At 48.0% G+C, this 26,950-nt stretch overlaps 1 protein-coding gene across 3 annotated transcripts in view; it reads right to left on the minus strand.

Annotated features, from left to right (window-relative positions):
• The window catches only part of ARID3A (AT-rich interaction domain 3A), a 68,590-nt gene that overhangs the window by 12,823 nt on the left and 28,817 nt on the right, over positions 1-26,950 (minus strand). For all 3 annotated transcript variants that reach the window (XM_081895623.1, XM_081895621.1, XM_081895622.1), the window contains exons 4-5: positions 9,809-9,881; positions 3,134-3,317 (exon numbers count right to left, since the gene is read on the minus strand). In XM_081895623.1, the coding sequence (XP_081751749.1) occupies positions 3,134-3,317; positions 9,809-9,881 (257 nt within the window). The remainder of the gene's footprint in view (positions 1-3,133; positions 3,318-9,808; positions 9,882-26,950) is intronic.

A 26,950-nucleotide genomic window follows, 5' to 3' on the forward strand; every position in this document is an offset into this window, starting at 1 on the left:
GGGGATGGAATAGGACGTCCCTATTTTCGGGGGAGAAACGTTGGAGGGGACGGAATAGGATGTCCCTATTTTCAGGGGAGAAACGTTGAAGGGGATGGAATAGGACATCCCTATTTTCAGGGAAGAAACATTGGAGGGGACGGAATAGGATGTCCCTATTTTCAGGGGAGAAACGTTGAAGGGGATGGAATAGGACGTCCCTATTTTCAGGGAAGAAACATTGGAGGGGACGGAATAGGATGTCCCTATTTTCATTAGAGATGGAATAGGACGTCCCTATTTTCAGGGGAGAAACGTTGGAGGGGATGGAATAGGACGTCCCTATTTTCAGGGAAGAAACATTGGAGGGGACGGAATAGGATGTCCCTATTTTCATTAGAGATGGAATAGGACGTCCCTATTTTCAGGGGAGAAACGTTGGAGGGGATGGAATAGGACGTCCCTATTTTCAGGGAAGAAACATTGGAGGGGACGGAATAGGATGTCCCTATTTTAATTAGAGATGGAATAGGACGTCCCTATTTTTACGGGAGAAATGTTGAAGGGGATGGAATAGGACGTCCCTATTTTTATGGGAGAAACATTGGAGGGGATGGAATAGGACGCCCCTATTTTCACAGGAGAAGATCAGATGCTTTTTCGCATTTTCTGGCAGCAATTAAGGACAGGCAAGACGCTGCTTCTTTTTTTAAGAGAAAGAAAGTCGGGTTTACAGCTACGAAGGAGTTAACAGCCCTCCACCCACTCACCTCCCCCCCCCACCCAATCCACCCCTCCCTCACCACCCACAAATCCTTTTTCCGCCACCTGGTCTTCTGAATTCCAGACTAATTAACTTTAGCCTTGATTAGGGTGGATGTAATAGGTGGGGGGAGAGAATGGAAGAGAAGGAAGAAGGGGAGAGAAAGAGAAAGAGAGAAAAAGGAGGGGGAGAAAGGATGGGGTCAGAATGAGCCCATTCCCCTGCTTTCAAAGATTCAAGGGTGCGTCTCCATATAGAATTATAGGTAAATTTCTTCCCAAAGCACCCTTGATCCACTGGAAACTACCGTATTTTTCGCTCTATAAGACGCACCAGACCACAAGACACACCTAGTTTTTGGAGGAGGAAAACAAGAAAAAAAATATTCTGAATCTCAGAAGCCAGAACAGCAAGAGGAATCGCTGCTCAGTGAAAGCAGCAATCCCTCTTGCTGTTCTGGCTTCTGGGATAGCTGCGCAGCCTGCATTCGCCCCATAAGACGCACACACATTTCCCCTTACTTTTTAGGAGGGGAAAAGTGAGTCTTATAGAGCAAAAAATACGGTAAGCCTTCCTAAAGAATTACGAACCCCCAAAAAAGAAAATAGGATGAAAACCGTCTCCCACCCCACGGCCGAACGTGGAGTCGGAATCTCCTTCCTTCTGACGTGAAGCCACGGGTTCGAGTCCTGGCCTCCATAATGGGAGAAAACAATCTCCTCTGTCTTGCGCAGGACAGCCCTTGAGATTTATTTATTTCTGAAGACAGCCCTCCCATCTCCGTTTTCTCCGGCCCCAAAAGGGCACGGAGGCTTTCCGTTTCGGCAGCCGCTATCCTGGTTTAATGGAGCCATTTGGCGCCAGGTTTATAGATAATGTCTCTATCCTATAGAGATATACAGGGGTACCTTGGTTCTCAAACACCTTGGTACTCAAACAACTTGGAACCCAAACACTGCAAAGCCGGAAGGAAGCGTTCCGGTTTGCGAACTTTTTTCGGAAGCTGAACGTGCTCCTTTTTGAGTGTTCCGCTTCCGATTTGAGTGTTACGCCGAAGTCTGTCTGTTTTTGCTATTTATTTTGCGTTTTTGTGGGTCTTTTTGGTTTTGGTTTTGCGACTGTGTGGAACCCAGTTCAGCTACTTATTGTATGACTGCAGTACATTGTTTATTGCTTTCATTTTATGGATCAACGGTCTCGGTCAGATAGTAAAACCCATGTTCAATTGCTGGTTTAGGGGTTGTTTTTAAAAGTCTGGAATGGATTCAATCCGTTCTGCATTCCTTTCTATGGGAAAGCGTGTCTTGGTTTTGGAACGCTTTGGTTTCAGAACGGACATCCAGAACGGATTAAGTTTGCGAACCAAGGTACCACTGTACCGGTTTGATATACTGTCAAAAGAAGTGGTCTTCTACAGCGGTACCTTAAGAACGGAAGCCTGTTCTTAAACCAAAACCGTTCCAAAACCAAGGCACACTTTCCCTAATGAGGCCTCCTGCTGCCAGTGCCCTTCCACTATTCAGAGTCCGTTCGTAGACCGAGATAAAGTTCTCAAACCGGGACACTATTTCCAGTTTTGCGGAGTTCGTAAACCGAATCGTTCTTAAACCGGACTGTTCTTAAGCCGAGGTATCACTGCAGTGGTTTGATATACAGTGGTACCTTGGGTTAAGTACTTCCGGAGGTCCGTTCTTAACCTGAAACTGTTCTTAACATGAAGCACCACTTTAGCTAATGGGACCTCCCGCTGCCGCTGTGCCGCCGGAGCACGATTTCTGTTCTCACCCTGAAGCAAAGTTCTTAACCCGAGGTACTATTTCTGGGTTAGCAGAGTCTGTAACCTGAAGCGTGTGTAACCTGAAGCGTATGTAACCCAAGGTACCACTGTATTGTCAAAAGAACTGGTCTTCTATTTTAATTGATTGTCTGATTTTATGTTAATGTGTTATACATTTGATGTTAGCCGCTCTGAGCCCGGCTTCGGCTGGGGAAGGCGGGATATAAATAAAATTTATTATTATTATTGTTGTTGTTGTTGTTGTTGTTGTTGTTGTTGTTGTTATTCTATATATGCCCCGGGCAGCTCAAATAATAATAATAATAAATTTTATTTATATCCCGCCCTCCCAGCCGAAGCCGGGCTCAGGGCAGCTAACAAATAATAATTGCAGACCAACGAAAAACAGCTTTAATTCTTAAAACTAGACTCTGGGTACCACTCACTCTGCAACTTTGCAACAGAGAAAACTACGCAGGATTTGAGATTATGACAATTTCACACGGGGCCAAAACCACCGCTATGAACCGGGAGCTGCGCCCCTTTCCTAAAGCGGCAGCTCCGGCCCCTGGGAACATCCCGGGGGCCGTTCTGGGTTGCGGGGCAAGACTTACTGAGTCCGCAAGGTGAAGGCCGCGCTGGTGATGGACGTGGGCAGGTTCAGACCCTTGGTGATCTCCCGCCAGAGCTTCTTGTTGATCACCTCCACCAAGCCGCCCTTCTCGGTCACCAGGACATAGAGCATGTACAGATCCAGGACCTGCTTGGCCATGATGGGGATGCGGTTGACCGGTGTCCCTGCAGACGAAGAGGGGAAGAGAAAGAAACAAAAACAGCAGTTGGGCGCGGGCCGAATCGCAGCCTCACTCGTCGGCCGAAGTTGACCGTGGCGGCGGCGGAAGTCTCTGTGCTTTCCAAAAGACTGCGGCAACCGAATTCGGCGTGGAATCACAAAATCGGAAGCTCATCCTAGCCCATGGAGGAATCTCAGCTCAAAATATCCATGACCAGTAATAATAATAATATTATAATAATTTATTATTTATAGCCCGCCCATCTGGCTGAGTTTCCCCAGCCACTCTGGGTGTTTGCAGACGCGGCAAATGAGCCATTTCCCTCCCCTGCTTTGGCACCTGTTGCAATGGGTGGAAACCCCATGGCAGAACCCATATTTCTCATTGCATAATAAAATTGCAAGGGACGCAGGTGGCGCTGTGGGCTAAACCACAGAGCCTAGGACTTGCCGATCAGAAGGTCGGCGGTTCGAATCCCCATAACGACGGGGTGAGGTCCCGTTGCTCGGTCCCTGCTCCTACCAACCCAGCAGTTCGAAAGCACGTCAAAAGTGCAAGTAGATAAATAGGTACCGCTCCGGCGGGAAGGTAAACGGCGTTTCCGTGCGCAGCTCTGGTTCGCCAGAAGCGGCTGAGTCCTGCTGGCCACATGACCCGGAATCTGTATGCCGGCTTCCTCGGCCAATAAAGCGAGATGAGCGCCGCAACCCCAGAGTTGGCCACGACTGGACCTAATGGTCAGGGGTCCCTTTAGCTTTATTACTTCCCATGGGCTGGATTTCTGTGGATGCAGCCTAGACTAGCATTTGCATTTTTTGCTGCTGCATCACGCTGTGAGCTCATGTTCAGCTTGTGGGCCACCAAGACCCCTAGATCCTTTACACACCTTCTGCTACTAATTCAGGTTTCCCCCATCTTATATTTGCACACCTGGTTGTTTCTGCCTTAAGCGCAGAACCTTAGAAATGCAGCTCCCCAGGTCACGTTTTTGTGGCTACAACCGGGTGCCACTTTCAGTTACGATTATTGCCGCTCTTCGTTAATATATATAGGGACGCGGGTGGCGCTGTGGGTTAAACCACAGAGCCTAGGACTTGCTGATCGGAAGGTTGGCGGTTCGAATCCCTGCGACAGGGTGAGCTCCCGTTGCTCAGTCCCAGCTCCTGCCCACCTAGCAGTTCGAAAGCATGTCAAAGTGCAAGTAGATAAATAGGTACCACTCCAGCGGGAAGGTAAACGGCATTTCCGTGCGCTGCTCTGGTTCGCCAGAAGCGGCTTAGTCCTGCTGGCCACATGACCCGGAAGCTGTACGCCGACTCCCTCGGCCAGTAAAGCGAGATGAGCGCCGCAACCCCAGAGTCGTCCGCGGCTAGACCTAATGGTCAGGGGTCCCTTTATCTTTACCTTGTTAATATATAGACTACTTTGTGAGCCAAAAACTAGTCCCAAGCGGCTCACAGGCACAAACCCATGTTGGAAATCTGAATGCAACAGAAGCTTGTCGTGAAATGATTCCAACAAAGCACTTAAAGTTCCTTTCCTTTTTATTTTTATTACAATTGCTACTTCTATGATGGACTGGACCAGCAAGTTCGGGTTACGAGGCGGGATTCGAACCGGCAGCTCCCTCAACTCGCCCCTCGAGTTTCTGAGTCGCGGGGCAGTCTCCGCCGGCAGAACCAGGCATGCAATGGCAAAATCAGAAGGGCAGGTTCCCTTCCTGATATAATTACACGATTATAAGGATTAGGGAGGCATTGCAGGGATTAATGTAGATCGCCACTCGCTTCATTTTGGGGTAGATGCATTTTCCTGTGCTTGTCCATGGGCAAATGACCCTGGAAAGAGCCTCTCCACCCCCATCGTCCAGCCCGGACGCCGGGGTCCACCTCTGAGGGCCTTCTGGCGGTTCCCTCCCTGCGAGAAGTGAGGTTGGAGGGAAGCGGGCACAGGGCCTTCTTGGTGGTGGCGCCCATCAGGTCTCAGGGAGATAAAGAACTTTTAGAAGACACCTGAAGGCAGCCTTGTTTGGGGAAGTTTTTTAATGTTTGATGCCTTATTTATATATGCTGTAAGCCACTCAGAGTGGCTGGGGAAACCCAGCCAGATGGGCGGGGAATAAATAATGAAATTATTGCTGCTATTATTATTATTATTATTATCTTCTCTCAGATGGAGTGCTTTGTGTTTGGGGCTCATTACTCTCCCCCGCTGTTGCCCTGGCTCCAAATTTAATCTCCACGATGACCCTGAAATACAGGGAAGTTCTTAAAGTTTTATGTTTTATTGTACTGGGTGTTTTAACTTGCTGGAATCTCCACAGAGCAGATGGGACAACTCAGTCAGATGGGTAACAATTATTAAGTAAGTAACAATTATTATTATTATTATTATTATTATTATTATTATTATTATTATTATTATTTGTTGTATTCCACCTTTCTCCCCTATTAGGAACCCAAGGTGGTTTATAGAGTAGATCTGGGTTATTTTGAAAGTTGAGTGAAGTTTTTCATTCAGCATTCAGTGCTTGACAGAACCGACCGCATTATTTCACCGCTTTCTGCTATTAATATCATGAGCAGAATGTTTTTTTAAGGGGGATTAGGATTTGATTCCCTGGTCTCTCCCAGGACCAGCACTCTAACTGTTATACCACGCTGCCTCTCTTCGTCAGATGTGCTATATTTGCACTCCTGCCTGCTCTGAAACAAACACCCTGGCAGGTTTCAGAAAGCAAACAAGACTCTGTTCCCGTCCCCCCAACACCTTTGACCAAAGACAAGCCACAGAGCCTCCAATTTGCATCAGGCTGTTTTTTCCCTGAAAGGTTTGGTGTATTCAAATCACGCCCTTTCCACATCTGCTCAGGGGCCGAAATAAGGGAGGGAGAGAAAGACAGAAAGAGAGGAAGAAAGAGGGGGGAGAGATAGAGATAGAGATAGAGATAGAGATAGAGATAGAGATAGAGAGAGAGAGAGAGAGAGAGAGAGAGAGAAGGAGAGATAAAGAAAGAGAGAAAGAGAGAGAGGGAGAGAGAGAGAAGGAGAGAGAGAGAGAGAGAGAGAGAGAGAGAGAGAGAGAGAGAGAGAGAGAAAGAGAGAGAGAGAGAGAGAGAGAGAGAGAGAGAGAGAAGGAGAGAGAGGAGGGATAGAGAGAGAGAAAGAGGAGAGAGATAAAGAACGACGGAAAGAGAGAAAGAAAGAGAAAAAGAAAAAGAGAGATACATATAAAGACAGAAAGAGAAAGAGAGAGAAAGAAAGAGAAAAAGGAAGAGAGAGAGAGGGGGGAGGGGGGAGAAAGAAAGAAAGAAAGAAAGAAAGAAAGAAAGAAAGAAAGAAAGAAAGAAAGAAAGATGCTTTTAACTCTCTGCAGGCCCAACGTTTTGCATTCGCCTCAAAATGTTCACATCCCGCGACGATTCAAGCCGCGAATCTCATTGGGCGATTTCGGGGAACAGTATCTCTCCATCTCTCTAACCTACCTCACAGGTTTGTTGTCAGGGCAAAACGGGGTGGAGGTGGGGAGGCAGAGAATCATGGCCACCAGCCCTGACCTCCTTGGAAGGAAAAAAGGCAGGGCACCCCTAACAAGAATAATAATAATAGCAATAATAATAATGATGATGATGCCGTCATGAGGTCTAGAAACTTGAACAAGCAGCGAAAACCCGAGGTTCTCGGGGAAACTGAATCCTGGCCCATGAACAACAAAAAAGACCATTTTGGCACACAAATGGGTATGGACACTCCGTGTTAAGGGACAAAAGGAGCGGCTTTCAAAAGGGAGGCAAAACAAACCCCGCTTCCCCCTCTAATTGATTTATTGCTTCCTTAAAGCCGAAAGGAACAATCGGGAGGAGAAAACAAGGGCCGACGGCAGCCGCCCATCAGCCAGAAGATGTTTGTGTGATGGTGCACTCGTCCAACCGTTTTATTGCAGGAAGGAATGGGTCATTTTCCGGGATTAAACAGTGTCCGGCCAGAGGATGGGGCGGGCGGCCTATGGCTTGGATCCCAGGAGAGAGAGACTTTAAGGGAGGATGCTGGGGGTGCCCCCCGGTCTTGGGGGGTGGGAAGAGGTCTTTTTGCAGCCTTAACTATTCCACCTGTAAAATGGGCGGTTTATTTACAGCCTGTGGAATGGAGGCAGTGAGAGATTGCACTTTCTGGGGTTCCATGATCACTGCAGATGGTCGAAATTAAAAGACGCCTGCTTCTTGGGAGGAAAGCAATGACAGCATCTTAAAAAGCAGAGACATCACCTTGCCGACAAAGGTCCGTATAGTTCAAGCTATTGTTTTCCCAGTAGTGATGTATGGAAGTGAGAGCTGGACCATCAAGAAGGCTGATGGCCGAAGAATGGATGCTTTTGAATTCTGGTGCTGGAGGAGACTCTTGAGAGTCCCATGGACTGCAAGAAGATCCAACCTCTCCATTCGGAAGGAAATCAGCCTTGAATGCTCGCTGGAAGGACAGATCCTGAAGCTGAGGCTCCAAGACTTTGGGCACCTCATGAGAAGAGAAGACTCCCTGGAAAAGACCCTGATGTTGGGAAAGATGGAGGGCACAAGGAGAAGGGGACGACGGAGGACGAGATGGTGGGACAGTGTTCTCGAAGCTACCAGCATGAGGGAGGCAGTGGAAGACAGGAGGGCTTGGCATGCTCTGGTCCAGGGGGTGACGAAGAGGGGGACACAACATCCCTGACCATTAGGTCCAGTTGCGGACGACTCTGGGGTTGCGGCGCTCATCTCGCTTTATTGGCCGAGGGAGCCGGCATACAGCTTCCGGGTCATGTGGCCAGCATGACAAAGCCACTTCTGGCGAACCAGAGGAGCGCACGGAAAAGCCGTTTACCTTCCCGCCTATTTATCTACTTGCACTTTGACGTGCTTTCGAACTGCTAGGTTGGCAGGAGCAGGGACCGAGCAACGGAACCTCACCCCGTCATTGCGGGGATCCGAACCACCGACCTTCTGATCAGCAAGTCCTAGGCTCTGTGGTTTAACCCACAGCGCCACCTGCGTCCCTTAAACCCACAAAAGCATCTTGCAATTTCCTTTACGCCTGTCCTCGCCCATTGCACACACCCCGTAATCGTTTCCTAGATGTACATTCCGGTCGTGCAAAGCTCCTGGGAGAGGACCATCTGCTTCTCCCCCCCCCCCACAACAGCCACCCCCCCTCCCCACAATCGGATTCCTTGACTTAAGGTAAATCTCTCTTCCCACCGCTTTTCTCGACACTCCCTTCAGCTGCCAGCCAGCGCGGGTTTTTATTGCCCAGTAAAAGCCACGTTAAGCAACGTAGCAGCAGGAATCTCGGCGTATTGGCCCAAACCCGTGACATCACTAACCATCTCTTTCCCCGACCCCTGCGACTGCGGCAAAGCAATTCTTTTCATTCTTTTCCCAAGCAATCTTTGAAAACATCGCAGGTTTTGCTTTTTTACTTGGTGTGGACAGGGGCGAGATAAACGATTCGCCTTATTAATTAATTTTAAGGACTCCTGAAGGATGCTGTCTCTGTATCACGGACCCAACCTGCTTGCTCTTTAATTAACGTCGTTCATTATACACCTTTGGGCGCCGGGCAAAAACGTTCCTTTTTAACCAGGCCTTTGGTCGATCCGATTTACACCCTATGCCCTCTTTGAATGTGGCTTGGGTTACTGCTTTTCGTTTGATTTTATATGTTGCGGTCTTGTTGTGAACCGCCCTGAGTCCTCTGTACCCAGGGCAGTGTATAAGTTGAAATAATAATAATAATAATAATAATAATAATAATAATAATAATAATAATAATAATAATCTCTAAGCTTTTTGTGCACTTCCACCTCTTAGGTAGGAAATTGCCTATTTTACATAGACCTAGTTCCAGGGTCTATGTCATGGGCAGGCAAACTAGGGCCCGGGGGCCAGATCCGGCCCAATCGCCTTCTAAATCCGGCCCGCGGACAGTCCGGGAATCAGCGTGTTTTTACATGAGTAGAATGTGCCCTTTTATTTCAAATGCATCTCTGGGTTATTTGTGGGGCCTGCCTGGTGTTTTTACACGAGTGCAATGTGCGCTTTTATTTCAGATGCATCTCTGGGTTATTTGTGGGGCATAGGAATTCATTCATATAATTTTTCCTTCAGAATATAGTCCGGCCCTCCGCAAGGTCTGAGTGACAGTGGACTGGCCCCCTGCTGAAAAAGTTTGCTGGTCCCTGGGGTCTATGTAAGGGTGTTATCGTGACGTGTAAATGTAAAACTGGAAAAAATGCATAAACGAATTTTTTTTAATTGCCTTTTTTTCGTCGGAGGAGGAGCAGAGAATGATGCAACGGAAGTATTTTTCTGCAAACGCCCCTCTCTGTGAGTATGTGTGTGAGCTTAGCAAGCACAGAGGAAGATTACCCAAAGCTGGCTTTGCAAATGCATCGGTTGCAAAAGATTTGCCGGACAGACAGACAGACAGGGAGGGAGAAAGGGGTGGGTTGCCTTCTCACCTCGCTTCTGCATGAAGCTGAAAAGGTCGTCCAGAAATTCCTTCCTTTTCGGGTCTCCGTCCAGTTCGTAAAGCTGCAGGCGACATAAGACGAAGGAGACGCGTTAATCGGAGACCGTTTCCAACGGGGAGACGCGAAAACGCCACCCTAACTCCCAGCCCCAAGACCCAGAAATCTCGTTTTCGCTTTTGGTATTTTTCAGCTTCGCAATCAAGTCTGCGGCACAGCAATACGTTTACAAACCAAGTCCCCAATTACCGTATTTTCTGGCGTATAAGACGACTGGGCGTATAAGACGCCCCCCTAATCTTTCCAGTTAAAATATAGAGTTTGGGATATACCCGTATTTTTCGCCCTATAGGACGCACTTTTCCCCCTCCAAAAATGAAGGGGAAATGTGTGTGCGTCCTATGGGGCGAATGCAGGCTTGAGTTCCCGCTGGGCTCCCAAGGCTTGTGGATAGCAGCCTGTTCTGGTGGCTGGGGTCGGGGGGAGCTCGGGCTTCCCCCGCCCCCAGCCCCGCAAGCTCCAGGAGCGATGGCGAGGTTGCGCAACCTCGCCTTCGCTCCCGGACCCCGAGCCCTGGATCCCGGATCCATCCCGCTTGCTGTCATGGCTTCTTTGCTCTTTGGGGCTCGGGGGGGGGGGGAATAAAATTATTTTTCTTTATTCCCCCCCCCAAAAAAATGTGTCCCCTATGGGCCGCTGCGCCCTATAGGGCAAAAAATACGGTACTCGCCGTATAAGACTACGCCTCTTCCAATGCACACCAAATAAAAATTTAAAAAACCAGTCTGGCTCAGAAATCCGTTCCACTTCCCAGTGGCCGGGGGCTTCTGGGGCCAATTTTCAAGCGTATTTCTGCTTCACCTAGAGAGCTTGGGGTCCTCTGATTTAATTTGCTGTCGTTTTATCCTTTGGTGGGGAATTGCTGCTGGAGGTGCTGCTGTAGCCGGCGTATAAGACGACCCCCGGCTTTTGAGAAGATTTCCCCGGGTTAAAAAGTAGTCTTATACGCCAGAAAATACAGTATTCAAAAATTATATACCAATTTTATATACCGAGAAAGAAAATGAAACAAAAAGAACAAACAAAGAGGGGAAAAAATGTTATTTACTGAGTTGAATAGGAGACCCAGAAATCTAGTTTTCGCTTTTGGTAATTTTTTTTATTTGTTATTTTTCTCAATTAATAAAGAAGAGTGTTTTTTATTTCAGACACAAACAAACTTTTACGGCATTCCAAACGTCGTTGCTCTCTCTTTTTTTGAATATGCTTTTTTTATTAAGTTTTCATTTTTGATACACCAACAAACAAAAATATCAAGTCTTTTAACATCTATCTTACTTTATGCTCCATAGAGCCATTGACTTTCCTCCTTCCCTTCCGCAGGTTTTCTTATTTCAATCTTTAAATCACAGTTTCATTAGTAAAAGACTAAACCATGACATTTATGATATCGCTTTTGGTAATTTCAAGGTTCGCAATCAGGTCTGCAGCAAAGCAATATGTTTACAACCAAGTTCCCAATTAATATTTTTTTTTTACAACGAACCGAAAAGACTTGGCTGCAGGTTATCGTTAACGCTGCAATTCCAAAAAACCAGGAAAAATAGCCATTTCTCCATAAATTCAGCTCGAGTTGCTTGGATTCTCCTACTGATGATCAATTTAATCACGGTCCACATCTTTCTTTCTTTTTGGTAATTTTTTTTTAATGTTGTTCAATAATGTCTATAAACCCAGAGTGCCCACAGGTGAAAATCAAAATGTGGAAATCAAAACTACGAAATAGGCACACGGAATAAGTGCCTTTACTTGCACACAGTTAAAATAGCAAAGTCCAAATGAAGAATATTGGTGATTATCTGATTATAGCCCACATATTTTTGACCCATTCAAAAGTGTGTGTGAGGGGGTGAGAGCTCCTCCCCGCTTCCCAAAAATATTATTTGCAACTATTATTTCAGCTGCATTAACCAAAATGATTAGGTAAAGGGACCCCTGACCATTAGATCCAGTCGTGGCCGACTCTGGGGTTGCGGCGCTCATCTGGCTTTACTGGCCGAGAGAGCCGGCGTACAGCTTCCGGGTCATGTGGCCAGCAGGACTAAGCCACTTCTGGCGAACCAGAGCAGTGCACGGAAACGCTGTTTACCTTCCCGCCAGAGCGGTACCTATTGATCTACTTGCACTTTGACATGCTTTCAAACTGCTAGGTTGGTAGGAGCAGGGACCAAACAATGGGAGCTCACCCCGTCACAGGGATTCGAACCGCCGACCTTCTGATCGGCAATCCCAAGGCTCTGTGGTTTAACCCACAGTGCCTCCCACATCCCTTTCCTCCAGGTCTAAAGGTAAAGGGATCCCTGACTATTAGGTTCAGTCGTGGCCGACTCTGGGGTTGCGGCGCTCATCTCGCTTTATTAGCCGAGGGAGCCGGCATACAGCTTCCGGGTCATGTGGCCAGCAGGACTAAGCCGCTTCTAGTGAACCAGAGCAGCGCACGGAAACGCCGTTTACCTTCCCGCCAGAGTGGTACCTATTTATCTACTTGCACTTTGACGTGCTTTCGAACTGCTAGGTGGGCAGGAGCAGGGACCGAGCAACGGGAGCTCACCCCGTCACGGCGGGGATTTGATCCGCCAACCTTCTGATCGGCAAGTCCTCGGCTCTGTGGTTTAACCCACAGCGCCACCCACGTCCCACCTAATCAAACTGATTACCAGCTGCTTAATTGCTGCGCATGATAAGTTGCTGTCCCGGGAGACGACAGAAACGCCTTTTACGTATCTATAGAGAAATGTTGGGGTTTGATTGGGATGTGTATTCCTAACATTTCTGAGATTATTTCGGAATGGTAAAGAATTGCATTCAGAAAATATGGATTATATTTTTTTTTAAAAAAAATATTTATTACTTTTGAAGCTTACAAAAAGTAAAAGAAAGAGATGAGAGAAGACAAAGAAAAAAGGCAGAAAAAAGAATAAAAAGATACAATACAATATATAAACAATACAAAACACAACCTTAACACATTAAACTAAACAAAGCAAAACAAAAACAATTTAAAAACATACATCATGCCATTTCAATACCCTGTCTTTCATTCCCTGGTTCCATCGACCTCCTCTCACCTCCCTTTTTGTATTCTACTTCTATTAATTGTTTCAGCAATTCCTTTCCATCTTCCTCTAATTTTTGTCATATAACTATCTTAACATATTTTTAACCTTATTTTCCATTAATACCATAATACTTAATTATGCTTAACTCCTTATAACATTTCTACTAAAGCCGTATAATTTCATATGGATTGTAAGTGCTCCAGCGGTTATTTCTACCTAGCCTGAATATTCAATTTGACTTACATTGGAAGTTTTAAATGTCTTTTCGATAATCAAGTCTTTCAGAAGGTACTCAAAAGGGGATTTGAAGGCACAAATTGCCAATGTGCCATTTTCTATACGCAGAAGCAGGGAGAGACTTTTAAGCCTCAGAGAAGGCCAGACACGGGGACCAAACATGTTCTCCTTCCATTAATTAGCCCCCAATTAATTAACTTCTTGAGAGATCCTAACCGCCGTTCGGCTCTAGTCCCCTTTGGTAACAATAACAAAAACATATTATTTCTACCGCGCTCATCTAGCTGGGTTTTCCCAGCCACTATGGGCAGCTTCCAACAAAAGATTAAAAATATGTTAAAACACCAACAACCCCTCTTCGTGACACACAACCCTCCAAAAAAAATCACCTCTGGATAAATTAATTTATTCCCCTGCAAATTTAAGACCCTATCCAGAAAATGCAGGGATGTAGGATGGAGCACAAGGTCCCAGAAAATTTCCCCAAAACTTTATTCCTCCGCTGGAGGGGGATGGAAAAATCCATTTCGCAAGTTATTAGGCAATTGTTGGGCAAGAGACCTGAAGTTTCAAAGTAGTTGGTTTTGACGACTAAAGAGATGGAAAATAAACACGCTATGTTAGGACAGTGGAAGAGATCCGGATCTCTAGAGACATCACCTTGCCAACAAAGGTCCGTATAGTTCAAGCTCTGGTTTTCCCAATAGTGATGTATGGAAGTGAGAGCTGGACCATAAAGAAGACTGGACCTAATGGTCAGGGGCCCCTTTACCTTTAAATGATATTGAGCATCAGAACAACTTGGCCACAATAAGGACATTTTGCCGATGGCATGACTGCTTTCCACCTTCCCACTTTGACTCTATGGCACCCTCTGTGCATCACCTAGCAATTCTAAAATATAGATGCACTTTTACTCTTGCAAGATTGAATGTCTTGCCCTCGGCTTTTCTTGAGGGACGATTCGAACAGATTCCATACGAAAAACGCTTCTGTCTCTGTGGAGATGGCAGACCCGAATCAGTGGCACATGCCCTTCTGGCTTGCCCACAGGGTGGTTTGCAATATAGAAACACAAACAGGGACACGGGTGGCGCTGTGGGTTAAACCACAGAGCCTAGTAGGACTTGCCGATCAGAAGGTCGGCGGTTCGAATCCCCGCAATGACAGGGTGAGCTCCCGTTGCTCGGTCCCTGCTCCTGCCAACCTAGCAGTTCAAAAGCACGTCAAAGTGCAAGTAGATCAATAGGTACCGCTCTGGCAGGAAGTTAAACTGTGTTTCCGTGCGCTGCTCTGGTTCGCCAGAAGCGGCTCAGTCCTGCTGGCCACATGACCCAGAAGCTGTATGCCGGCTCCCTCGGCCAGTAAAGCGAGATGAGCGCCGCAACCCCAGAGTCGGCCGCGACTGGACCTAATGGTCAGGGGTTCCTTTACCTTTAGAGCAAGCAAGGAAAATGAATTACCCGCTCGGAAAACTCAGGGCATGGTCAGAAAAGCACCCTCAACCCCAAAGACTGGTCTCTGTGGGAATGCAGGGGAGCCGGCGAATTGCTAATTTCCCGAGGTTCCCCGGGAAAGAGACTCGTCAGGTTTGTTTCAGCCTTGGTGGTTAGGCAGGAAGATGTGTTCTTGAAAGCCAGAGGCGCCCGGCTCGAGGCAAAGGGAGTGGGAGACCTGGAGATGGGTGGAAACTTTTGTTTTTGAAAACCGAACGCGCTGCCAAGCCCAGCCCTGCAGCTAATGAGAGGCTCCGCGGGCAGAGAAAACTGCGGGGTCAGCAACTCTGCAAAAAAGCGCACAACGTCCAGAGAGGTGCGTCGTGTCGAAGAGCAGTCGAAAAGCATGGGCGAATTAGCAAGCCATTGCTCAATTTCCCATGCTTTGAACCTAAGAACAGCCCTGGGGCTGGATCAGGCCCAACCGGGAGCCATCTGACGCAGGATCCTGTCCTCACCGTTGACCACTAGATGCCCCAGAGGGAATCTATACAGTGGTACCTTGGGTTACAGACGCTTCAGGTTACAGACTCCGCTAACTCAGAAATAGTGCTTCAGGTTAAAAACTTTGCTTCAGGGTGAGAACAGAAATTGTGCTCCGGTGGCAGCAGGAGGCCCCTTGAGCTAAAGTGGTGCTTCAGGTTAAGAACAGCTTCAGGTTAAGAACGGACCTCCGGAACGAATTAAGTACTTAACCTGAGGTACCACTGTAACTGGGATCAGAATAAAACAGCAACTCTCCACAAGTGCGACCCCCAGAAGAGTGGTACCTTTGGGCTCCAACTTAATCCATTCCAGATCTGTTCCAAAACCAAAGTGTTCCAAAACCAAGGTGCTACAGAAAGTAACGCAAAACCAAAGCGTTCCAAAACCAAGGCGCGCTTTCCCATGGAAAGTAAGGCAAAACGGATTAATCCGTCCCAGACTTTTAAAAACAGCCCCTAAAACAAGCAATTCAACATGGATCTCACTATCTAACGAGGCCATAAAACGAAAGCAATAAACAATGTACTGCAGTCGCACAGGGGTCCCTTTACCTTTACCTTTAAATGATACTGAGCGTCAGAACAACTTGGCCACAATAAGGACATTCTGCCCATGGCATGACTGTTTTCCACCTTCCCACTTGGACTCTCTGGCACCTTCTCTGCATCACCTAGCCATGCATGAGCCTGGCATGAGGTGGTTGCGACGCCGCAGTGGCTGCTGAAGCGCCGCCCTTCTGCATCCCTCCCCATTCCCTCCTCTTCCTCCTCCCTCATGCCGCCTCCTCAGCCGCCACAACCACTGCCGCCTCCGGGCTCGCAGGCGGCGTGGGCGAGAGTCTCTCTCCCTCCCCTCCTCTCTCGGGCGAGGAAGGGCCGATGGAACTCCTCGTGCCAGGACGACGGCGCCAGCGCGCGCTCTCTCTCTCGGCGGAGGACCCCGAGCCGCTGCTTCCCTCCCCAGCCAGGCGAGCATGAAACCCGGGAAATTTAAGGGACATCATCAATAAGGGACAGCAGCGGGACATGGCGATGGGATAAGGGAGTTTCCCGCCAAATAAGGGACGCTTGACAGCTATGTGTCCGATGCAGGGAGATTCTGGCTCCCCGCCGACCGAATCGCGATGCCCACGACCTCTGGCGTGTGACGGCAACACGCCTCTCCCCCTTGGCAAGCTGCCTCTCCCCTCACTGGGCTCCCCGGCGGGCGGAAACTGGGTGCCCCTGCTCCCAGCTATTAATAGGCAGCTGTCAACAGGAATGTCTCTCTCTGGCACCAGTTGCTGACCTCCTGGCCGGTCCTTCCGTACGAGTCACGTCAGTCGGAAGCCGAGATGCCCCGCATGGAGTTTCCAAGCCCCCGGGGTCTCGCTTCTATTTATTCCCCCTGCCCTGCCCGAGTTGGCTACATGCAGCTACGGCGCAGGAACACATTCGAACGGTGGCCAAAGAGCATAGCTGTCAACCGTCCCGTATTTGGCGGGAAACTCCCTTATCCCAGCGCCATGTTCCGCTGCTGTCCCTTATTGATGATGTCCCTTAAATTTCCCGGGTTTCATGCTTGCCCGGCTCGGGAGCGAAGCAGCAGGTTGGGGTCCTACGCTGTGAGAGAGAGAGCGCGCATGTCCGTCTCTCCCTTTCCCCCCTCAGGGGCGTGTTGTGAGGAGATGGGGGCGGCGGGCGGGCAAGCAGCCCCTCTCTTGAGAGACTTCTGCCGCGCTGCCAGGGGAAACCGGAGGTGGCGGCTGAGGAGGCGGCCTGAGGGAGGAGGAAGAGGAGGGGATAAAGAGGGACGCAGAAGGGCAGCGCTTCAGCGGCTGCCGCAACCGCCTCATGCCAGGCTCGGAGGTGGCATGGGCGAGAATCTCTCTCCCTCCCTCTCGGGCAGGGAAGGGCCGATGGAACTCCTCGCACCAGGCCAACGGCAGCCCCGACGTGCTGCTTAGCATCCCCTCCAACCAGTACAGCATCTTAATGTTGTGATTTCCCCCTCCGCATCCCTTTCATAACTCTATTTTTATAAATCATTTGCCCATCCGTGGTTCACATTTTTACTACAAGTTTTCTGTCAATCCAACCAATGTATGTAACTCTTGACAATAGCTTTTCAACTAAATTATAAACTTTCCCCATTCTTTATGAAAGAGGTATTCACTGTATTCTGCTCTGGTCAGACCTCGCCTGGAGTACTGTGTCCAGTTCTGGGCACCACAGTTCAAGAAGGACACTGACAAACTGGAACGTGTCCAGAGGAGGGCAACCAAAATGGTCAAAGGCCTGGAAACGATGCCTTATGAGGAACGGCTAAGGGAGCTGGGCATGTTTAGCCTGGAGAAGAGGAGGTTAAGGGGGGATATGATAGCCATGTTCAAATATATAAAAGGATCTCACATAGAGGAGGGAGAAAGGTTGTTTTCTGCTGCTCCTGGCGTGCTCTGGTCCAGGGGGTCACAAAGAGGCGGACACGACTAAACGACTCAACAACAACAACAATATAACCGTATTCCCCCCCCATCTCACTTATTTTTCCTTCGTTTCCCCCCTCCCACCATCTTTTTATAATAAATGTGTTTCTTCTAAGAAGATACTAACTTAAAAATAAAAATCCAGCAACTATTCATCGAACCGTTTACTCAAAATCCAAACAAAACCGTTCAGTTTCATGGATGTAACCAAACTGAGCCAGAGACACCCCAGGGAATTCCACTGAAACCCCCCACACACTTTGGAAAACGCTAGGTTTAAAAGAACGGCAATGGATAAAAACAGCCGCCCCCCCGGCCGCACCTTCGAAACAAAACAGGAAGAGGATTCTGTAAGCGGCGCCTGTTCCGCAACTTCCTGCAAAAATCCGCCGACTTTTTAGACCGCAAATTCACAGGGCGAGGGGCAGAATCGCCCTGGTTCAGGGGGTGTTTCCGGCGGGCGACAGCGGCCCCAATCCCATTTTTACAAAAATGTTCGGGCATGCGTACAAAATTTCAGGCTTGCCGTATCTCAAAAAGTCAGAAACCAGTGACACCTCGAAAGCTGCTGTTGGGCTTTTCATAGGAAACCCCCAAAATTGATTTATTTTTTTTAAGTGGCTAGTTCTCGTGGTTTTCAAATTTCAATGCAGACAGATTGGAAGGAAGGAGGAAGTTGTGTAAGAGTTGCTCTTCTTTCTTTCTTTCTTTCTTTCTTTCTTTCTTTCTTTCTTTCTTTCTTTCTTTCTTTCTCTCTCTCTCTCTCTCTCTCTCTCTCTCTCTCTCTCTTTCTTTCTCTCTCTCTTTCTTTCCTTCATCCTTCCTTCCTTTTCAGATCTCACAGAATTTCAGAATTATCGTTTTTTGCTTTTTTTTGCTTTTAAGTGCTTTATCGGTCGAAAACTTTGTAACGGAAACGTACGATAGATATTACGGCAAAATGAGAAATAAAAAGAGTTATTCATTCTTTAACTAATGCTTTCTTTGTGCCTCCGTTTGTCAAGACCACCGATTTCCCCCTTGCACTCCCAATATGAATTCCTTAAATACGTGCTTAAACTTCAGTTTCTACATATTATTTGACTTACTATAAACTTTGTTTCATACAACTGTCCTATTTGCACATTGAAGACCTGCCAACGGACTGATCTTTCGACAATGCTCTTTCACATAAAACTCCGTAAAATAACCCTCCCACTTTTTCAACTGATAACCTCGCCAGTTCGGCGTATTCTCTTATTTGTATTTTACAATTCTGATTTAGATGGAATTATCGCTTTTGAGACAACTGGGCCCATCACCTCCTGGCAAATAGAAGGGGAAGAAATGGAGGCAGTGAGAGATTTTACTTTCTTGGGCTCCATGATCACTGCAGATGGTGACAGCAGCCACGAAATTAATAGACGCCTGCTTCTTGGGAGAAAAGCAATGAGAAACCTAGACAGCATCTTAAAAAGCAGAGACATCACCTTGCCAGCAAAGGTCCGTATAGTTCAAGCTCTGGTTTTCCCAGTAGTGATGTATGGAAGTGAGAGCTGGACCATCAAGAAGGCTGATTGCCGAAGAATTGATGCTTTTGAATTCTGGTGCTGGAGGAGACTCTTGAGAGTCCCATGGACTGCAAGAAGATCCAACCTCTCCATTCTTAAGGAAATCAGCCCTGAGTGCTCACTGGAAGGACAGATCCTGAAGTTGAGGCTCCAATACTTTGGCCACCTCATGGGAAGAGAAGACTCCCTGGAAAAGACCCTGATAGATGGAGGGCACAAGGAGAAGGGGGCAGCGGAGGACGAGATGGTGGGACAGTGTTCTCGAAGCTACCAGCATGAGTTTGACCAAACTGCGGGAGGCAGTGGAAGACAGGAGTGCCTGGCCTGCTCTGGTCCAGGGGGTCACGAAGAGGCGGACACGACTAAATGACTAAACAACAACAACATCGCTTTTGAGAAAGAGAGGCTCGGTGCTGCCTGCAGCAAAACGCTACAACCGCCGAACTTGAGAACACGGCGGATCGGGAGGGATGGAAAAAAGAAGATAACAGAAATTGAGGAACCGAAAGCAACTACTTGCAGGCCAGGCGAACTCGTTAAATGAGTCGGCACAGAAACAAACAGGTGCACTGGGGCTGCACCAGCCATTAAAAATAAAACCACACGACCAGGCTGCGTTTCGTACATGCAAAGAGATTCTGCTTCTCTTCCTTTAAAGGGGGGACGGGACTTCTAAAAGGGGAAGCCGAGAAGGTTTCCTCTCTGTGAACACTACCCGTTTGCAAACCAGAGTGGCTTGACTACTACAATGGGGGGGGTTGGCGTGGGCTGACCCTAGGAGACTGTTTGGAAAGCCGTCTCTGTTACGGCAGCCGTCCTGCGTGCAAGTGGGGGGAGAATATCTCCGTTTAGTAGAGGCATCCCCTCTTAAGGGCGGGGAATGATGTCGTGGGGACCCCGGTTCCCATCCATTCCCCACCCCGCCAGCTCATGGACGATGGGATATGTAGTCAAGCAATATCCAGAGATAAGTAAAGGTAAAGGGACCCCTGACCATTAGGTTCAGTCGTGGCCGACTCTGGGGTTGCGGCGCTCATCTCGCTTTATTGGCCGAGGGAGACGGCGTACAGCTTCAAGGTCATGTGGCCAGCAGGACTAAGCCGCTTCTGGCGAACCAGAGCAGCGCACGGAAACACTGTTTACCTTCCCGCCGGAGCGGGACCTATTTATCTACTTGCACTTTGAGATGCTTTCGAACTGCTAGGTTGGCAGGAGCAGGGACCAAGCAATGGGAGCTCACCCCGTCATGGGGATTCGAACCACCGACCTTCTGATCGGCAAGCCCTAGGCTCTGTGGTTTAACCCACAGCGCTACCCGTGTCCCCACAAAGTAAAGGTAAAGCTTTTTTTTCTCCAAGCGGCTCAAAGAGGGCTGGCGGTTCTCTCCCGCTTCCGCAATTAATCCCCTTAATAATAATTCGGCCACAGAGAAGATGCTCTCCGATTCTCCTTCTGTTGTTTGGAATATACTTTTCCCTGGCTTGTGTAAGCCTTCTCAGGGCTAATAATAATAATAATAATAATAATAATACAGTGGTACCTCGGGTTACATACGCTTCAGGTTACAGACTCCGCTAACCCAGAAATAGTGCTTCAGGTTAAGAACTTTGCTTCAGGATGAGAACAAAAATCGTGCTCCGGCGGTACAGCGGAAGCAGGAGGCCCCATTAGCCAGGTTAAAAACAGTTTCAGGTTAAGAACGGACCTCCGGAACGAATTAAGTACTTAACCTGAGGTACCACTGTACTACCAAAATGATTTAGGTTTTAAATGACAATTTTAGGCTATATTTTATTTCAATATATATTTTTAACTGCCGCTATGTCTGTATTGCCTCTGTTAAACCCAATTGCAATTCCTTGTATTCCTGCCGTGTTTTATGCTTTTCCTGATATTGCAAGCGAGCCGGAACTGGTCTCTGACCGTAATAATAAAATTCGATTACAATCGCACCTACATTCTTGAGCGGTGAGCCAAGAACTGCAATCAGATCCCCGCAATCCCGAGTTCGAGAGAAATGGATATCTCGCTCGGCTGTAAACGGGAACGGCCGGACGGCTTCAGCTTTCCCAGAAATGTGAGGAATGTCGAAGGAATTCGTTAAATATATATGTGTGTGCCTGGAGACTCTGCCACCAAATCCAGCTTCCTCCCACCCTCTAAAAAGTACCCTCTCCCCAGCTGTCGGAAGTGAAAAGCTAGGCTGCGTGGTCTGCAGAAACCAGAAGTAGAACCTACAGCTGCCAAGGCAGTGTACCTTGTGAGTGTCTGGAGGCGGTTGGAGGATGGATGGCGGCTAACGGATTGAGGTTGAGTCCTGACAAGACAGAAGGACTGTTTTTGGGGGACAGGGGGCGGGCAGGTGTGGGGGACTCCCTGGTCCTGAATGGGGTCACTGTGCCCCCGAAGGACCAGGTGCGCAGCCTGGGAGGCATTTTGGACTCACAGCTGTCCATGGAGGCGCAGGTCAGTTCTGTGTCCAGGGCAGCTCCATCTGGGACGCAGGATGAGACCCTCCCTGCCCACAGACTGTCTGGCCAGAGTGGTGCATGCTCTGGTTATCTCCCGCTTGGACTATTGCCATGCGCTCTCTGTGGGGCTACCTTTGAAGGTGACCCGGAAACTGCAATTAATCCAGAATGCGGCAGCTAGACTGGGGACTGGGAGTGGACACCATATAACACCGCTCCTGAAAGACCTACATTGGCTCCCAGTATGTTTCCGAGCACAATTCAAAGTGTTGGTGCTGACCTTTAAAGCCCTAAACGGCCTCAGTCCAGTATATCTGAAGGAGCGTCTCCACCCCCATCATTCTGCCTGGACACAGAGGTCCAGCTCCGAGGGCCTTCTGGCGGTTCCCTCCCTGCGAGAAGCCAAGTTACAGGGAACCAGGCAGAGGGCCTTCTCGGTGGTGGCACCCGCCCTGTGGAACGCCCTCCCACCAGATGTCAAAGAGAACAACAACTACCAGACTCTTAGAAGACATCTGAAGGCAGCCCTGTTTAGGGAAGCTTTTAATGTTTGATGGATTGCAGTATTTTATTTTTTTTTATTTTTTTTTGGAAGCCCCCCAGAGTTCTTAACCTGAAGCACTATTTCTGGGTTAGCGGAGTCTGTAACCTGAAGCATATGTAACCTGAAGCGTATGTAACCCCAGGTACCACTGTATTCTGTTGGGAGACGCCCAGAGTGGCCGGGGAGGCCTGGCCAGATGGGCGGGGTATAAATAATAAATTATTATTATTATTCGTTTGTGTAGGGGGGGGGACCAGAGAGAGTTGTGGGTCTGGCCTCGTTCGCCTCCTCTCCAACTGACCCTCGCTCGACGCTGAAGGGGTAACGTAAGCCGGACCGTATACATGACAGCAGGTGCGCACAGCTGCCGAAATGTCACACGAGGCTGGGAATCCTTGCGGATTCCTCTCCTGATCTCAGTCTCCCCCTCCAGAAAAAAAACCCCCACAACAGGCAGCTTCCGGAAGGAGGAGGAATCCCAGAGGCCTGCATGATTAAAAAATAAAAATAAAACGAGCCCCGAACGTGTCAAGCCAAGAAGAACGGCAGAATCGGAAGTTGGAAGGGCCACTCCGAAGATCATCCATTCCTACCCTCTTCTAGTAATAATAATAATTTATTATTTGTACCCCGCCCATCTGGCTGGGTTTCGCAAAGACCAAAAATACACTAAGATGTCATACATTAAAAGCTTCCCTGAACAGGGCTGCCTTCAGATGTCTTCTAAAAGTCTGGTAGTTGTTGTTCTCTTTGACATCTGGTGGGAGGGAGTTCCACAGGGCGGGCGCCACCACCGAGAAGGCCCTCTGTCTGATTCCCTGTAGCTTTGCTTCTCGCAATGAGGGAACTGCCAGAAGGCCCTCGGTGCTGGACCTCAGCGTCCGGGCAGAACGATGGAGGTGGAGACGCTCCTTCAGGTATACTGGACTGAGGCCATTCTAAAGACATTCTAGAGTAATGTCTTGATAACATAAACATTTTAAGTTTTTTGCATCAATTCAGGACATTTCCTTTTAATCGTTGAATGGCTCTGTGTACATTGCGGCAGCCTTTGGCTACGTGCAATAAAACTGACGGACCGACGGATAGATAAACTGAGGATCTTCACCACTTTATAACACGCAGATAAAAATATACGTTGAGAAACCAGAGATAGGAGCTGAGGGAAGTCAGGGGGTGGGTATCTGTTTAGGGGAGGGGTGGGAAAAAATGTGGGAGGGAAACGATTCGGATGATGTATCTTCGTTAAAATTGCTATGTTGAAATTCCTAATAATTTTTTATTTTAGTTCATTTTTATTTATAATTATTTTATCTTAATCATTATTCCTAATATTTTTTAATTTTATTTCACTATTATTTATAATTATTTTATCTGAATTATTATTCCTAATATTTTTTTATTTTATTTCACTATTATTTATAATTATTTTATTTTAATTATTATTCCTAATAATTTTTTATTTTTATTTTAGTTTATTTTTATTTATAATTATTTTATCTGAATTATTATTCCTAATAATTTTTTATTTTTTATTTTACTATTATTTATAATTATTTTATCTTAATTATTATTCCTAATATATTTTTTATTTTATTTTATTATTATTTATAACTATTTTATCTTAATTATTATTCCTAATAATTTTTAACTTTAAAAAGACCCTCAAAAAAATAATAAATGGCCCGATTCCGCGTTGTTAAGGCATCTTTCGTGAGGGGCGCGTCCGCTTGCAAAAGTTGGACGGAAAGCAGATCTCACACGTCTAAGAGTCCATTTCCTAACAGCTGCTGGCTGCCAGGGGCAGATTATCTGCCCGGCCGGCTAATGCAGAGAAAACCCTAATCAATATTTTAGAAGAAAGTAAATTGACCCTCCTGCGGTCATTACGGGAGGGAATGCAATCCATCTCTCGCGCAGCCTGCATCCGTCGAAATCCACCGGGTTCCTTTTTTCCTTCCTCTTCAACCCCCACCCCAATCCCTGGACACGCTTGCAGAAGAGAAGGGAATAGACCCAGAATATCTACATTTATGGGGTGGCGCTGTTAAACCACAGAGCCTAGGACTTGCCGATCCGAAGGTCGGCGGTTCAAATCCCCGCAATGACGGGGTGAGCTCCCGTTGCTTGGTCCCTGCTCCTGCCAACCTAGCAGTTCAAAAGCATGTCAAAAGTGCAAGTAGATCAATAGGGACCGCTCCGGCGGGAAGGTAAACGGCGTTTCCGTGTGCTGCTCTGGTTCGCCAGAAGCGGCTTAGTCCTGCTGGCCACATGACCCAGAAGCTGTACGCCGGCTCCCTCGGCCAATAAAGCGAGATGAGCGCCGCGACCCCAGAGTCAGTCACGACTGGACCTAATGGTCAGGGGTCCCTTTACCTTTATCTACAGCAGTCACGAAATTAAAAGACGCCTGCTCCTTGGGAGAAAGGCGATGGCAAAACCTAGACAGTATCTTAAAAAGCAGAGACATCACCTTGCCAACAAAGGTCCGTATAGTTAAAGCCATGGTTTTCCCAGTAGTGATGTATGGAAGTGAGAGCTGGACCATAAAGAAGGCTGATCGCTGAAGAATTGATGCATTTGAATTCTGGTGCTGGAGGAGACTCTTGAGAGTCCCATGGACTGCAAGAAGATCAAACCTCTCCGTTCTTAAGGAAATCAGCCCTGAGTGCTCCCTGGAAGGACAGATCCTGAAGCTGAGGCTCCAAGACTTTGGCCACCTCAGGAGAAGAGAAGACTCCCTGGAAAAGACCCTGATGTTGGGAAAGATGGAGGGCACAAGGAGAAGGGGATGACAGAGGACGAGATGGTGGGACAGTCTTCTCGAAACTACCAGCATGAGTTTGACCAAACTGCGGGAGGCAGTGGAAGACAGGAGGGCCTGGCGTGCTCTGGTCCAGGGGGTCACAAAGAGGCGGACACGACTAAATGACTAAACAACAACATACAGGTGAAGCTCCAAAAATTAGAATATCGTGGAAAAGTTCATTTATTTCAGTAATTCAACTTCAAAGGCGAAACTAATAGATGAGATAGACTCATAACATGCAGAGAGAGATATGTCATTTGGGGTTTTCATCAGCTGTACGCCATGACCATCAGAATGATAACAAATAAAGGATTGACATACACCGGTACCTCAGGTTAAGTACTTAATTCGTTCCGGAGGTCCGTTCTTAACCTGAAACTGTTCTTAACCTGAAGCACCACTTTAGCTAATGGAGCCTCCTGCCGCCGCCGTGCCACCGGAGCACAATTTCTGTTCTTATCCTGAAGCAAAGTTCTTAACCTGAAGCACTATTTCTGGCTTAGTAGTGTGTGTAACCTGAAGCGTATGTAACCCGAGGTACCACTGTATCTCTCTTTGCATGTCATGAGTCTATCTCATCTATTAGTTTCACCTTCTAAGCTGAATTACTGAAATAAGTATGCAGAAGATCTCTTGCACAGCTCACCTGGGTTTGGATTGGTGGAAACCCAGCTATGGATTTTGTTCCGGCGGGGGGAAGGCTGTGGGGCGAGACTCAGTCTCCCTATCCATGAAATGGGCTGTGTTTGCTAAACATAAGAGACCTCGGCACCAGTTTGGGCCAGGAGAAAAATGCCTGCGTTAAACAAAACACAGAGAAAGTTACAGAGCACACTGGTCACCGCGAGACAGGGAGATGAAACCTTCCAAGCCTAAACAGAACGCCGCATTTGGGCCGTTCCTTCACAACTTCCCTGGGAATCAATCCCAAAACTCGGGCAGGCAAGGAAAACGCTTTTATTGCCCAAAGGAGCTCAGTCGTGCCAACACCGGGGCTTAAATTGCCCCGCCATTAAGAGGGAAAATAAAATATTTTGGTGGGGTTTTTTTTTAAAGAGGTCATTGTCAGCAAAGGTTTGTTGTTCCCGGGGAGGCCATAAAGAGTCTAGACGCTCCCATAAAATAGACAAAAACTAGAAAGGCGAGGAGGCCGAGTGGGCGGAGGAGAAAGGAAGACAGGAACTGTTGTCGGCTCGGAAAATAAAAACTAGGACGCAAACAAGAGGGAGGTCAGGAACCGGGATGAGATGAAAAGGGATCAAGACATCAAAAAGGTTTGCAGCTGGCGAGAAAATTAGGAGAGGTTCTGAAAAGGCACAACAGAGACCCGTTCCGGTTTGGATTGCTTCTGGAATACGGGGACAGAGGGAGCTGTGGCTCGCCGGAAGTTGAAAAACTACAGTTCCCATTGTCCTCCGCCGCTGTGGGCGAGCTGGCCGGCTGGGGCTACTGGGAGATCTGATGGGGCCCCAGTTCCCCCAGTATCCCTGCTCGAAGAGGAGGCGTTATCAAGAGGGTTCTGCCCCACTTTGGTCACAACCCCTGCCTGGAGTCCTGTGGGTTCTGGGCGCCCCATTTTAAGGAGGGTGTCGGCAAGCTGGAAAGAGGGCAGCCAGGGTCTGGGAACCGAGCCTGATGAGGAACGGTCGAAGGAGCTGGGTATGTTTAGCCTGAAGAAGAGGAGATAGGAGAGCCATCTTCCAAATATCTGAAAGGTTGTTGCAGGGAAGAGGGAGCAAGCTCGTTTTCTCCGGCTCCGGAGGGCAGGACTTGAACCCGTGGCTTCAGGTGGCGAGGAAGGAGACTCCGACTCAACATCTGACAGCAAGAGCCGGGAATGGTCCTCCTCGGGAGGCGGCGGACTCTCCTTCCTTGGAGGTTTTTAAGCAGAGGTCGGGCGGCCTTCTATCCTGGATGCTTCAGTTGAGATTCCTGGACTGCGGGGAGCGGGTCAGAC

The sequence above is a fragment of the Podarcis melisellensis genome (genome assembly GCF_964234715.1).
Source record: "Podarcis melisellensis genome assembly, chromosome: 18".
Taxonomy (NCBI): Eukaryota; Metazoa; Chordata; class Lepidosauria; order Squamata; family Lacertidae; genus Podarcis; species Podarcis melisellensis.